This window comes from Sinohyriopsis cumingii, chromosome 8 (assembly GCF_028554795.1).
Source record: "Sinohyriopsis cumingii isolate HCF-2022 chromosome 8, ASM2855479v2, whole genome shotgun sequence".
Taxonomy (NCBI): domain Eukaryota; kingdom Metazoa; phylum Mollusca; class Bivalvia; order Unionida; family Unionidae; genus Sinohyriopsis; species Sinohyriopsis cumingii.
Genome location: NC_142968.1, coordinates 50,255,032 through 50,269,056, shown reverse-complemented (window position 1 = coordinate 50,269,056; position 14,025 = coordinate 50,255,032). Strand labels below are relative to the sequence as shown.

Here is a 14,025-nt window from a genome sequence, read left to right as displayed (position 1 = left end):
GAATATTACTTTCCAGATTCAAAATCCAGTCTATCTTTGTGATATTCAATAGAGGTCTTGAATTTGTATCTGTTTACTGAATCTGCTGGTGCTTGCTTACTTTTATGTGCTTAGAGGTTAGAGCGTCAGCCCCGAATGTGGGAGGTCGTGGGTTCTAACCCTGGCCGAGTCATATCCAATAGTCTAAAAATGGTACTAACTGCTGCCTCGCTAGGCGCTAAGCATTAAGAAGTTAATGTTAGGACTGATTGGACAAGGTGTCAGGATATTGTGACTGGGTGGAAAATCATGCTACATGTCTGTGGCATGATGCCCCAGTGCTGCTAGACTTTAAGCTGCAGACATAATAACGATATGAATGAAACATTGTTAAAGCTACGTTAAAAATCTAAATCGCGCACACACTTTTGTGTGCACTGAAAGACCTGTCCAAATGTGGAACAAAGCGTTTGACGTTTTACAAATCATATGTCATTTTCCACTCATCACTAAAAGAATTAATCTATGGCAGCCTCACCTCTACATCAGTTACACTGTCAAAATTATCTGATATGTTGTCCATAATTTCTACTGCTTTAGATAGGTCAGTATTGATGTTTTTGTTTTCTTTTGTTTGTTTTTTTGTTCATTGGGCCCAGTCTGTTTTGTCCTTTTGACAAGCTGTTCCATTATTTGATCTGCTGGTCTATGATTATCTGTATCCCCGCTGATATTGCCAAAAAGGCCATATATAGTTTGATATACAGAGCACAGACTATGTAATGTTTGCTGATGGCATAAGAAGTACAAGATCTCTAGCATATAATTAGTTATGTTTTTTTATGAATCATGAACATCAGCATGGCAACTAAGTAACCTGTTCCTGTCGGATTTGTATATCACATACAAAATCTCCATGTACCGTACAACATCCTGTAACACAGTATGGCCATATGCTGCAATAAATCTAGAATACAACATCAGATATTGTATTTGACCTCTGTAACATAAAATACTACATACAGTGATAGCTAAATGCTTTTCAAATTGACATGCATAAACTAAGCTAGTGAAATGTGAGTCATTAGCCAAACAGTGGTAGATTAGCTACTACCAGAAATTAAACTTGGGTCTTCCATTGTATAAATGGATGCTCTGACACTAAGTTGTGATAACTTATAATGTCAAGGTATACATCCAGAATAAACTGTATATATATATATATATATATATATATATATATATATATATATATATATATATATATATATATATATATATATATTGGTAGATAATGAATGTTATATCAATTGACTCACACTGTGCTTTTGACAATATAATCTGAACATAACCAATAGGCCAATGTATACCTGTATTTTAAATAATAATATGATTAATTGTGTAACATAGTGTTGACAATGTATGTATCTTCAAGAAAATTTGTTTTTCTTTATATTTAATAAATTAAAGCTTAAATGGTAGTTACTAGCACTCCTTTATTCTGGCTTGTGATGACTCTATGGTCTTAAACTCAGTCAGTGCCAGCCTTAGCAAATGCGGGGCCCTATTAGGATCATTTTGGTTGGGCCCCTAGATTAATGCGGGGCCTTCCTAAGCACGGCGATTGGGAATACTCATTAAAACAAGGTTTTAAAAAAACAAATATAAAACTTAATATTTTCTTCCATCGCATTCAAATTACTTTCTTTGCATAAAATATCTTTACTGTGATTGGTGTCTTTATTACAATTTAAATAGTGGCTAGCCAGTGAATTAGTAGTTTGCAATCAGGAGGAAAAACTGGACAATTAAAACCTACTTTAACAGCCTAACATTTTGTTTTCAATATACAGGCATTGTATAAGCAAAGAAATGTCATAAATTAAAACGATTGCAGTATCTAAAATTACCGTATCTCTTTATCTACGCTATTACATGCTCGATTACTATTGAACAAAATTCTCAAAATTCTAGCACGCAATCCCTAACTTACAAGATTATTCAAACATTACAAAATCAGATATAAATATGTGATTATCGTTAACTCACAATAATCAGTATCGTCCTAACTGACAAAGTAAATTGTTTCATATAACCCTATGAAATCCTACACATATGGAAATTTTGATAGCGTGCAATCGTCAATTATATCATTGAAATAGTGATGTGATGTGATTTTGATTTTTAACGTAGCTTTAACAATTTTTCAGTCATATCGCTACGATGTCTGCAATGTGGCAGTTTATAGTGATGTCTAGCACTGGGGCATCATGCCGCAGACATGTAGCATGATGTCACACCCAGTCACATTATCCTGACACCAGGCCAACCAGTCCTAACACTAACCTCTTAATGCTGAACGCCAAGCGAGGCAGCTGTTAGTACCATTTTTAATGTCTCTGGTATGACTCGGCCGGGGATCGAACCCACGACCTCCCGCATCCGAGGCAGACGCTCTAACCACTAGGCCACCGGAGCGGTCATTGAAATAGTAACTGTATAATTAAAGAGATAAATTACAGAACAACTCTAGCATAAACACAGTTCCTAGAAATTGAATAAACAAAACATAATATGGATCCTAGTTATGTCAAACATATTTGCATAAAACAAACACTCAAAAGGAAATATTTCATTGAAATTAAAATTATGTACCCTAAGGCTGTACTCTTTCAGGAATTATGCTTTCCTAGCACTAAAACCTGCCTTTTCTTTTCACAAGACAGCCACCTGGTCCCCTTTCCTAGTTTAACGAGGAAAGCACTTTTTGTAGGCTTCCACAGTCACTACTCCTCTCACAGAATTTCAGACTAAAGAATATCGGCCCAGTGTCATTTTAAATTATCATTACTTCTAAAGTGTACACCTTAATTTGCTATGACCAATCGTAAGCAGCGATTCCAAAATTTTCCCAAGATAATCATTTATTTCGTCAGATTTAGACAGACAGAATCTCTGAACTACGGTGCATAACAATTTCCCTTTGAAAATGATAACTTGACATTGGTTCCCATCAAGCGCGATGGCTGGTAGCTTAAATGTTTACTTTCTCCGGACAGCGTTGCAATGCCATGGTCAATCTCAATGAGTCATACATGCTAACATTTCACGTTTTAACAATGACATAGGGAAAAGAAAAGAAAAATGGTAGAAGTGACTCGTCACGAATTCTTTTCTGGCTTAAATGTTCAATACAATTCAAAATTAGACACTTCACACACACACAGACACACACACAGATATATATATATATATATATATATATATATATATATATATATATATATATATATATATATGGCCGACAAAACAGCCTATGTTGATGATGTTCAAACCATTTGGGATTTATTTTAAATTATTTGCAGTAGCAACATCTGGCTATTACTAATGAATAAAATATTTGCATGCCACTTATGTGATTATTTACGGTAATGAAGTATTCAATTGTTATTCATGCAATGTCTGGGAACATAAAACATTTTCCTATCGATTTCGTGCAGGTAGGACCCGATGTAAGATCGTTTTAGCTTGCTAGGCCAGGTAATAAGTGGCTACCTTACGCCGACAACATTTTAGTTAACAATGGATTCTCATTCAACATCATATGCAAGATATGACCCCCCACAAACACCCCTGGCCCCCACCCATATATATATATATATATATATATATATATATATATATATATATATATATATATATATATATATATATATATATAGTATGGTGTGGGAAGGATGACAATGTTTTTTAGTCCATATCATGGCTGCTAATCCCTTTGAATATTACATCAGTCTAACTAAAATAGATATATACAGCATAAGGGAGATTGTACAGGACTATGTGATGTTCTTTTGACGTTGGAATAATAGGTGTACTATCAGAATTGTTGTAACATACAATGAATAACATGAAAGATTTTATTATAGTTAGTAATACTGCATATACAAACGAAGATACAAAATATCAACGTGATCAGTTAATAGATAATTACAAACTTCTATATCGTTGATTCGTTTCGAACAACCAAATACATGTGAGGCATCATAGCTTAGCGGTTTTGAATAGTACTCCATTGTCAAATGTCCCAAGCGACAGGTGAAAATATTTACAGCGCACTTCGAAATGGGGCGACCGAGAGGGTTGGAAATGTTATCGACTGAAGTAGTTAAGTAAACCATGTAAAGAGATGTTATGCTTTCGCACTTCAAGTGTAAGGCAGATTGCCATATTGTCTCATTGCTGTGTATGCCTCAAGCTTTAGCTCAGCTAGCGTCATGGTGTTTGGTGGTTTTGGCATAGGATGTGGTCAGTGTCTGCGGATGAGCCTATCCGCAAATCAGTTTTCTTCCGCAATTTTTTATGAAGGTTGTTGTCCTTTCTGTCATTGTTAGGTTTAATGCAATGCATGACACAGCCTCGTTAGCGCCCAAGATCCAGTCTTTGTCTATTTGGTAATTACATGAAAATGTGCATACCATCAAAACACTGTGTTTCCGCAATTTTTATAGCAATGTCCTTCCTGACTTGCATCTGAGTAACGTAAACAACATAATATTCTGAAATCAACGTCTGTTTCAGATTTCAGTGGATTTTCATGACACTTGTGGAACGTCTTGACCTTCGTATTATGATTCACGAATGGACAAATTACAGTAGTAGCATGTGATTTGATTTGCAAGTTCATTGTACGCAATTTGTTTCATATATTGCTTGTTATATTATAATGTACGCTATTATAAGATACCATGCAATACTGTATTATGTAAAATTAAATATTAAATAGTTTGAAATAAATGCAAACAATTTAACTAATCAATTGAGGATACTTGTATCACACAAAAAAAGAGATCATATCAAAATTTGATCTTGAGGTATTTGGGCTCACTTGGAAGACTAATAAGACCTTCATTTGTTAAACTTAAGAATATCCAACTGCACACCTGTGCATGATGTGTACATTATGCTATAGACTAGAGGTTCCCACCTAATATAAAGACCCCTTCTTAACTTCAAATAAATTTCTGCCCCCCCCCCCCGCTAAATGTTGTACTCTTAGGCTTCCTTGGAAAAACCCCATACCGATCTTATTACTTGCCTGCACTATTCATAAATTATCATTTTTGGATAACTGCCAACAGGGGAAGGTCAATATCCACTGTTTACAGTTGCAACGGCTGCTAGCAGAATGTACAGGTTTGTAGGTTTAGTTTATGATTTCATGATTTAAAATTATCTCGGTTTCAGTGACGCTTGCATGTATATTGGTGAATTGCTTAATCTATGTCACAGTGGTTGAGTGTTCGTCAAGTTCTTATAGCGACAAAGCCACCAAAGATATAACCTATTGTTCTTGGTTCACCTTTATCTTGTACTTTCAACACATATTGGCAAGCTAAGTCAGCGTACGTGCCTTTGAATTGTGAGACTTTGTCAACCGCGTAAGATAAATAATATCTGCTAGTTGTGTATATCTACTAGTTGCTTGGAAAAATTCAAATTTCAGGTAATGTTGCCAGATAATAGGCAATCCTTGTAAAGCGAACACGGTTCATTAAATTGTATATATTATAGTCCATTAGTATGCCATATTGACCAATTTAAGGATTAGTTAATTTGCATAGATTGTATTGCTGTTACAAACATATGTATTAAAGGGAAAAACTAATTAATATAAGCAATAGAAACTAATGGCAATTTGTTCGAGGCTTGGATTAATAATATCACCTTTATCACTATTATTTTTTTTCTGTGTTTGTATTATTCATATGCACTTCTGTTTTTTGTAGGTTAATTTTGGTGATTATTTGATTATTTGATTATTTAATTACTGGGTAACGTGTGTGACATAGCATAAAGGTACGAAACCTAAATATAATCTAAAAACTCTTAATTTCATTCCAATTTTTTTTGCATAAAGCTATTTAGTGAATAGGTTTGTTCAGAACTTGAAGTGAGTTTAGTTATTTGAATTACTGATTTAAGAAGTTAATTTCGTAAGACCATATGATTGTATCTGAATTAATTCCAAAAACTTTAGTACAAAGAATGGCTGCAGTGAACTACATTTCACTTGCTATTCGCTTAGGTTAAGTTTTTGCCCTTAGCGCATGATTATACAATATTTGGCACTCGATATATACTCTGCCTTACATTTAACAAAGATGACGAGGGACTACATCTGGATGAGAGCTACATCCTCATTGCAAAAGCTGGCGACTATTAAATATTTATCATGACTTTCTAAAATTGTAATCTTAATATGATTTCTCAAGCTATGTTCATAATAGAACCATCAAACTAAAAAATTGCATTCATCTTTGTTAGTATCATGCCATTTGTGCTAATCAAGTTCTTATAGCGACAATGCCACCAAAGATATAACCTAAGTCAGGTATTATCTAGTTAGCAAAAACTATTCTTATATGACTTGTATGCCCTGTTACAGTAGGTAGGAGGGTGGGCAGATGGGTGTGCGGTTTTCCTGTTATGTTAACACAACACGGGCTACAAAGTGCCAACTGAAGTTAAAATATTAAACATTAAAATGAGAAAAAGTTTAAATACTGGGATAAAACATTGCAAAACCTTTAATCAGAAATTGGGGATGTGTTACATTATTCTATAATCACTGAATAGAAAGTATTGTTTGTAAAGTCTAGTGGAAACTTGTGAAGTTTTTGTTAACTATTTAGTAGTTGATTACCAGCTGTTTACTGATTCCATTTTTAACTGAGTGACGTTTATTTCAGGGTCCAATGCATTGCATTAAGCTTCAATGTATTTCTGCCTACAAGCGACGGTATTACGAAATGATTAGGCAACCAAGACACGAACACCTCTTATGTTAGAGAACTAACTTTAATCAAAGACAGCAGCAGGGGGGGGGCGAATCCGACATTTTGTCCAATCGTTATTTTGCTTAATTAATACTTTCTGCACTCAGCGGATCCGGTGTCGTCAGCGCCCGGTAAAAAAAAAACGACGACGGTCCATCCTACACGACGGTGACGTCATCTGGTTTAATACACTTTCTGCGCGCCGATCCCAGCGTCGTCAGCGTCCGGTAAACACAGCGACGACCGCGTCGATGTCATTTCCCCCCCTGCTGCTAAGAAGTTATTTACAATGATCTTACAAACAGAGTGATTACTAACTCCTCCTCTTGTAGATCAATTAGGTTATTTGACTGATCGGTAAGTCTAAAATTAATTCTCGTTAAAAACCGATTATGGCATCGCATATAGACCGGATTAATCGGGCTCTCAACGATTAAGAATCCGGGAGGGGCTGTTGGTGAAAATGAATAAAGGATATACCCCTGTTGAGCTTGATTTGATTGCTTGGTATCTACCTGGTAACTCCCTTCGATAACATCACACACTAGATTGATTGCTATCACCGATGCAATATTTACGTTGTATGGAGCAATATGCCTACCACCATCTCCGTTATCGTGTCTGAGGATAATTGATGGACCGAGAAAATCATTAAGACACTTTCTTAGTTCTGGCGCGTTGTATCCTGGAAACTTGAAATCGGGTAAATCGGCTTCTGTGATATTATACTCGGTTAGGAATTTTTGTTTATTACCATCGCTGTTAGCGGATATTATTTTAACGATTCGTTCATTGATATATTCCATGTCTGATATAAGTTGATTTAACACCTCAACGTGTTTTTATGCTTTTGTTTTCCGTAGTTGTTCTAGTTGCAATCGGTAATTACGATTAATCTCGATAAAAAACTATCGATATCATTTAAATTAACTGTGAGTATGGTGAACGATTCAGGGGTTTTGTCATACTGAAAATACCACTGCATGGCATTCCTGTCTTGAAATATAAACCGGCCGTATGGTGACGTGTTTTTCATAATAGACAAATCATCTCGATACCTGGGATTAATTTCATGATACGATTGCGCATTCGTGTGCAAATCCGCGGGGATTTCATTAGGTGGATTCGTGGGCCAACCTAGTATGGTTCTTATTGAACTGTTATAAATATCAACCATATACCCCGGTGTGCTTATTTCAATCGTCGACGATAACGTCGGTTCATGAACCGTAATAGCGATTTTTGATTCTTTTCCTGTGATCGATTTTATCCCGCGTTGAAATTCTTTATTGATTTGTTCTACTTGGTATGACCCAGTTGGTATTGTAACCTCATTCCAGTCTGGGGTCCCATCGGGTTTATTTGTCCATGCAAAAACCAGCGAGTTATTAGGTTGTTGTCCGTTAAATGCTTCCGCTCGGATATTAGGCCAACTGTGATATATTCGCAATTTTGCCAGCGCTATTTCCTTCACTGGAATCGGAGAAGGGAAGTTTATACTGAATTCTGGCTTCGTTGATGTTATCGATATCATACTTGTTTGTACCGGAGTGGTGTTCTCCGCGATCCGTTGAAGTAATTGAAACCCTTCGGGGTTCAGCGACATTATTATTATTTGCTGTTTTTAGTGTTTAATTTCAACACCGAATATTAACAACCTGCTTGTTTTCAGGAGAATGTTTTAAGCCCATTGAAGTGGTTTCAGCGACGTGGTTTCCAGCTTCCAGTTGAAAATCCTCGATTTTTGACATCGCGGAGTCATACAACTGGACCATCGTGGAGAATTCAGCATCGGATATAAACGAATTATCTATCGCCAACGAGATCAACCCGGATAATTTCGAGTACGCGTCGGATACTATTTGATGTTTTACTGTATACTCGTTGAGTTTTTTCTGAGAACACGATGATATCTTTCTAGTGATTGCGTTGGCGACTCCAGCAATTGTTGTCGCCGCGGAGATAGCGATTGGAACAGCGATCGGGGCCATCATGGTCACCGTGGATAAAATAACACCGGTACCGGCTACTATACCCGACACCAAGTACACGACCGCGTCGATGGTGGTTATTTTTCGGCGGTATTTTTTTATTTTTACACGGTATTGTTCGGAAAGCGTTTTCAAATTCGCGGAGAATTCTTTTACGGTATTGAATCGATATTGATGTGACGTCGGTGATACCTCTGATTCAATTACCTTGGTGGTCATTTTTATTTTAAAAGGCCTAGTGTTTTTAATTACTTAGATCCGCTACAAATTCCACATACCATGTAATGTCTGCCCTGATTAAAGTTCTATCAACGGCTCTAATTGTAAACGGTTCAGTTGCGTCCTTGTCTATAATTGTTGATATTGTATTGTTAAACCCGGATGAACTTGACGATGATATATTAAACTGCATCATTGAAACCAGTGTAAATCGATAAATACCCTTGACGGTTGCGGTGATATTTATATATTATGTGTAGGAGTCCAAGTGAATAGTCCATGCTGAATCGTGTATACTGTGTTGATGGTGTTTTCATGAGGGATTTTTATTTTTGTCACCTTCGGTAGTCTGTTGTTAATCGCTGCAACATCAGTTTTGATTGTTCCTATTTCCTGTATATGCACGTATAACCCCGCTTTGATCGTTGCAACATCAGTTTTGATTTTTTCTGTTTCCTGTCCATATGTGTATACATTCCCTTTGATCGATTCAACGTTAATTTTGATTGTTTCTATTTCCTGTCCATGCGCGTCTACACTCCTTTTGTCCGCTTCAACATTAGCGCCGATTATTTCTATTTCCCGTTTATGCGCGTCTACACTCCTTTTGATCGTTGCAACATCAGTTTTGATTTTTTCTGTTTCCTGTCCATACGCAGTGATATCATTTATAGCTATTGTAATTTCATCCGGTTTGGTATTTTTTTTACCAAAGAATTTATCAATGGTGTTATCAGCCCTGTTAAAATTTTTTCGTAACGTGTAAAATTGGCCCGACAGCGTTGTAAACTCCGAAATAGTACTTTTTATCCCTACAAGATTTGGTTCGGTTACCGTCGGGGTCCCAAAAAAACTAGCAGTAGTGAGTTGTATATCGGTGACAGACTTTTGTATCCCCTCGAACTGATTTGCTTGCGCGTCAAATTTATCATACAAATTTTTTAACGAATTCGACATGGTTATATAATTGTCGCCAAGTGTACTTATTTTTCCATTTATCGTCAAGATGGATTCACCTGATTTAAGTCATCCGTCATCGGTATACAACGCGATAGTGTTCTCGGTGGCATCACGCTGTCGTATTAAAACGTCATTCAGCGACACATTACTGGATTTCAATTTACCCTGGCGGTCTTGAAATACAACTATTTCGCCCGGGTCAACACTGGTTAAATTTAACGTATCAGCGATTTCATCCTCGATTAGTTTTTTTTATGTCATCGATGGCGAGCGTTTCCGTGGATTCTTTCAGCGCCGAAACCGGTCGTCCCCAGATATCAATCATTATTATTGTAAAAAAAACAGTGTTTTTAATTAACCCGCCGGGCCTCTACGACCCCACTAGTGTATTCGTTTACAACCACATGAGGTGGTTTTCGCGATGATGAAATCGCCGCGAGTACGTTCAATACCTCACGGCCGCATATCGGTGGGTCACTTAATTGTTGTGTTGGCAGCGTGGAATAAAAAACCGGGGCTGAACACGCCCGGATATACCGCATGAACTCGTTTGGCGGGGCTAACCCGTATGAATCAAAATAGACGATCGCACGCGGATCAATTGCGTATGCAACCCAATGAGTCCCCGCTCCGGAGGATTTATCGAGGCTAATTATACCGGTTTCAATATTCCTTGGTTTTGTCGGTAATTGATCCCTCATAAAAACACCTCTGAAGTATTTGATCGCTAACGCGTTTGCGGCATCTATTAAATCAAAATTAGACATAGGAGTCATTAAACGGTTCCCGGTAGTCTTAGACCCTTCCCCGAGTACCATGAATACGGGGTTCCCGGTAGTCTTAGACCCTTTCGGCTACGGGTCGTTTTTTTTTATAACCTTTCCCGGTTGCCTTCTTCAATGCCATTCCCGCCGCGGTACCAACGGCTCCTAACGCCGCCGCCTTCGCCACTGCTGGGGCCGCCGCGGCAATCAACGCTGGAATCGCAGCTAACAGCGGAAATATCCCACCGGTCTTTTCCATGTTTCTAATCGCTGCGGCCGAAAAATCTATTTGAACACCTCGCTGTTTCTTTATTGCATCGTTGAAATGTTTTATTTGACGCGCCGTCAACGATATCTTATGATTACCACCTGCCATCTGTGACGGCTTCAGCGTTATTGTGGTTCCGCACTGTTTAGCGGACTTTGATCGTAATTTCTTGACTTGACCATCGGTTAACTCTACACTGACAACACTATACGACACTTTTATTGTAAACGCGTTTATGTTTTCAATTACATGTTTTCCACTGGTGCATCAACGATTCTCATTCGTCCACCAACGCCTTCTAGCAGCATTGATTTATCGCTGAGAATGACAGCAACCGCTCTATATTCGGCAACACCACCAGGACGTTGCACACGAGCTCGGAAGTGTATATCAACGACGGATTGTCTCATTAAATCAAGATGTTCCAGCGAAAAGTAATAAATCGGATACAGGTTTTTGAAATCAAGTTGCGATATTTGTAAACCGGTATCGACGTTTTGATCGCGGCCCATATACGACAGCAATCGATGATACACGCGTGCAATCTGGTTATCCCCGTAATTGAGTTGTATATCCTCGGATGGTTCCTGCTGTCCGTTTATTCTCAACGAGACCTCATTGACACCTATTTGATCAAATATCATATGGCTGCGTTCTTGGGAACCTAATCGCGCCTTATTCTGTAGCGCTACAAATATATGACGCGGGGCTGAAACACCCTGTTTGGATGCCAGGTGCCATGTAAAAATACCATCCATATTATCCTCTTTAGCATCAGTGGTTACTGTAAGCCAACTCAACAGTGATTTACCACCTGTCTCCATGAATGAGAGTAATCGCTGTTCTGCGGTGATTGATGGGGTCATTACTGGCATCCACAATACTATATTTTTTATATTGACCTTACCGTCGGCAACACCAGCATCATGCCAGATTGCATCATTATCATTACCCTTTCGCACGAGTACTACTGTATGCTTAGCCCCATAGATGACTTTTCTGACGTTTCTACAGAATCCGAATATATGATGCAGTGGAATTGCGCATGAAAACTGTCGGTGTTGTCCTTGCAACATCCCTACTCGTGTTGCAAACCCTAGATTGTAATTAGTAATAACATTTATGACATCAAAGTCCCCAGCTGGTCTTACATACCCGACTGGTGCTGGATTAACCGCGGTGGCATTTGTTGCCTTTACCCTAGAAAACTGGTTGTGTTCAGCGTTATCAGTAATATCCTTTGTAAATATCATAGACGGACCAGCCGACCTTGCATAATCATCAGAATATCTTGCTAGCCCGATTATTGTTGTTGCAACATCAACATCACGTTCTATTGATTCAATTTCTCGCCCGTCAATGAGATATTTTGCGCTCTTAAATAACGCCATTACGCCGTTGTTGACGAAACCAACTCGGATAGTCGGGTTGTTGTCGTATGGTGCATTATCGGCAGCATTTGTTACAAGTTCCCCTTCGATTTCGATAAACGCCTCACACGGCAAAAAGTATTTACTGGTATCTTGGACTTGAAGTTCAATTCGCGATCGTAGATTCGGTTGCGTTGCATGATAAGAATAATATTGATAATCACGGACAGAATCATCCCTGCGCACCGGGGCGTCCATATCAAACGCGGGATCAGCGGTTCGCGCAAACATTTTATTATTATCATGTAAGTGTTTTCAATTGCAATTCATCAACGTCGTTTCCGTTTTGGTTTAAGACCACTTCCCGCTATCGCGTTCATGAGCGCGTTGGTTGCCGCATCAGTGGATGGCTCCGCCATCAATGGCGGGGTTGCCGCCAATGACTCCGTCATCGACGCTAGTTTTTTTTCCACCGCGTTATTTATTACTTTACTGACATTTGCAGGCATCACTGTCGTTGATGGCATCACCGGTGGTTTCTGTTTTCTTTTTCTCACCAACGACATTAGTTTGTCCTTTGCTGCAGAAAACGCTTTTCCGGCAACATCTCCAATAGCGCTGATTCCCCTATCACGAATAACATCAATGGCCTTCATTCCTAATTGTTTAGCTAACGGCGCCACTTTTGGAGCCATTCTTGTAAATAACCCCGCAATGGTGCTACCGAGACCGTCTCCGTACCACGCGCGGTATACAGGCAATCGTGAGTTTGCCACGTAGACGCTGACTGGTTTATCATGGTTGTAGTGTATAATCATCTTTATTATAAAAAACACCAGTGTTTTCCAATTAGTGATTGGTCAATCGCTGTAATGACCGTGGTCCACGAGTTCGTCTATGAGCGTTCGATATACATTAATGTCCATGATACCACCGGCAAATAACCGCCTGCAAATATCAGCGGCCTCATTGATTATTTCCGGAGAGTTATTTCCGGCTCGTTTTCCTCCGATTAGTACTTCCAGCCGTGATATATCACTGAGAACACTACCAGGACAAGTAACGTCTTTACCAACAGAGTATCCTTTTCCGTGCTTTGGTCTTTCACTTTTTACTTTATTGTGGAATATTATATAATTATTATCACCCGGTGGTAATTCATTTTTATATTTATTTGCCAAATACACTATTCTTGTCCAGTCCTTTAACGACCTTATATTTTTCTCGTAGCCGCTATTGATATGCTCATCTCGTGCGCCCTTAGCAAAATTTGTAACAGTAAAATCGACTAATTCTTCGTAGCCGAGATTTCTAATTGTGTCTATTGTGCTCTTTTTAAGTACATTACGGGGTATATTCCCCTCTTTCTCTATTTCTTCCGGTATTTCTTCCGGTATTTCTTCTTCTGGTTCTCTTGCGGTGGCGCCTAGTTCTTCTTCATCGGCCATTGTAACATAAGGTTCTTGTGGGTCCGTTATAGCGAGTGGTGGCGGCCGTGTTGTAGCAACCGCTATTTTCGCAGGAAGTGTTTCCAGAGACTCTTTTGTTTGCTCGGTCTGAGCCGCTCTTTTCAAGCGCACCGAGGACGGGCACAGTTGCCGCCGTAACATCTTTGGTCGCTTTAGTTACCGGAGC

At 38.5% G+C, this 14,025-nt stretch overlaps 1 protein-coding gene across 4 annotated transcripts in view; it reads left to right on the top strand.

Annotated features, from left to right (window-relative positions):
* Positions 1–5,125: 5,125 nt before the first annotated feature.
* The window catches only part of LOC149793489 (uncharacterized), a 33,129-nt gene continuing 24,229 nt past the window's right edge, over positions 5,126–14,025 (top strand). For 3 of the 4 annotated variants that reach the window (XR_016422825.1, XM_089967474.1, XM_089967472.1), the window contains exon 1: positions 5,126–5,175. Coding sequence is in view for 2 of the 4 variants with exons in the window: in XM_089967474.1 (XP_089823600.1) it covers positions 5,168–5,175 (8 nt within the window). In the remaining 2 variants the exon portion in view is untranslated. Of the gene's footprint in view, positions 5,176–5,317; positions 5,486–14,025 lie in introns of those variants that run through there. The other variant, XM_089967473.1, reaches the window with a different exon arrangement.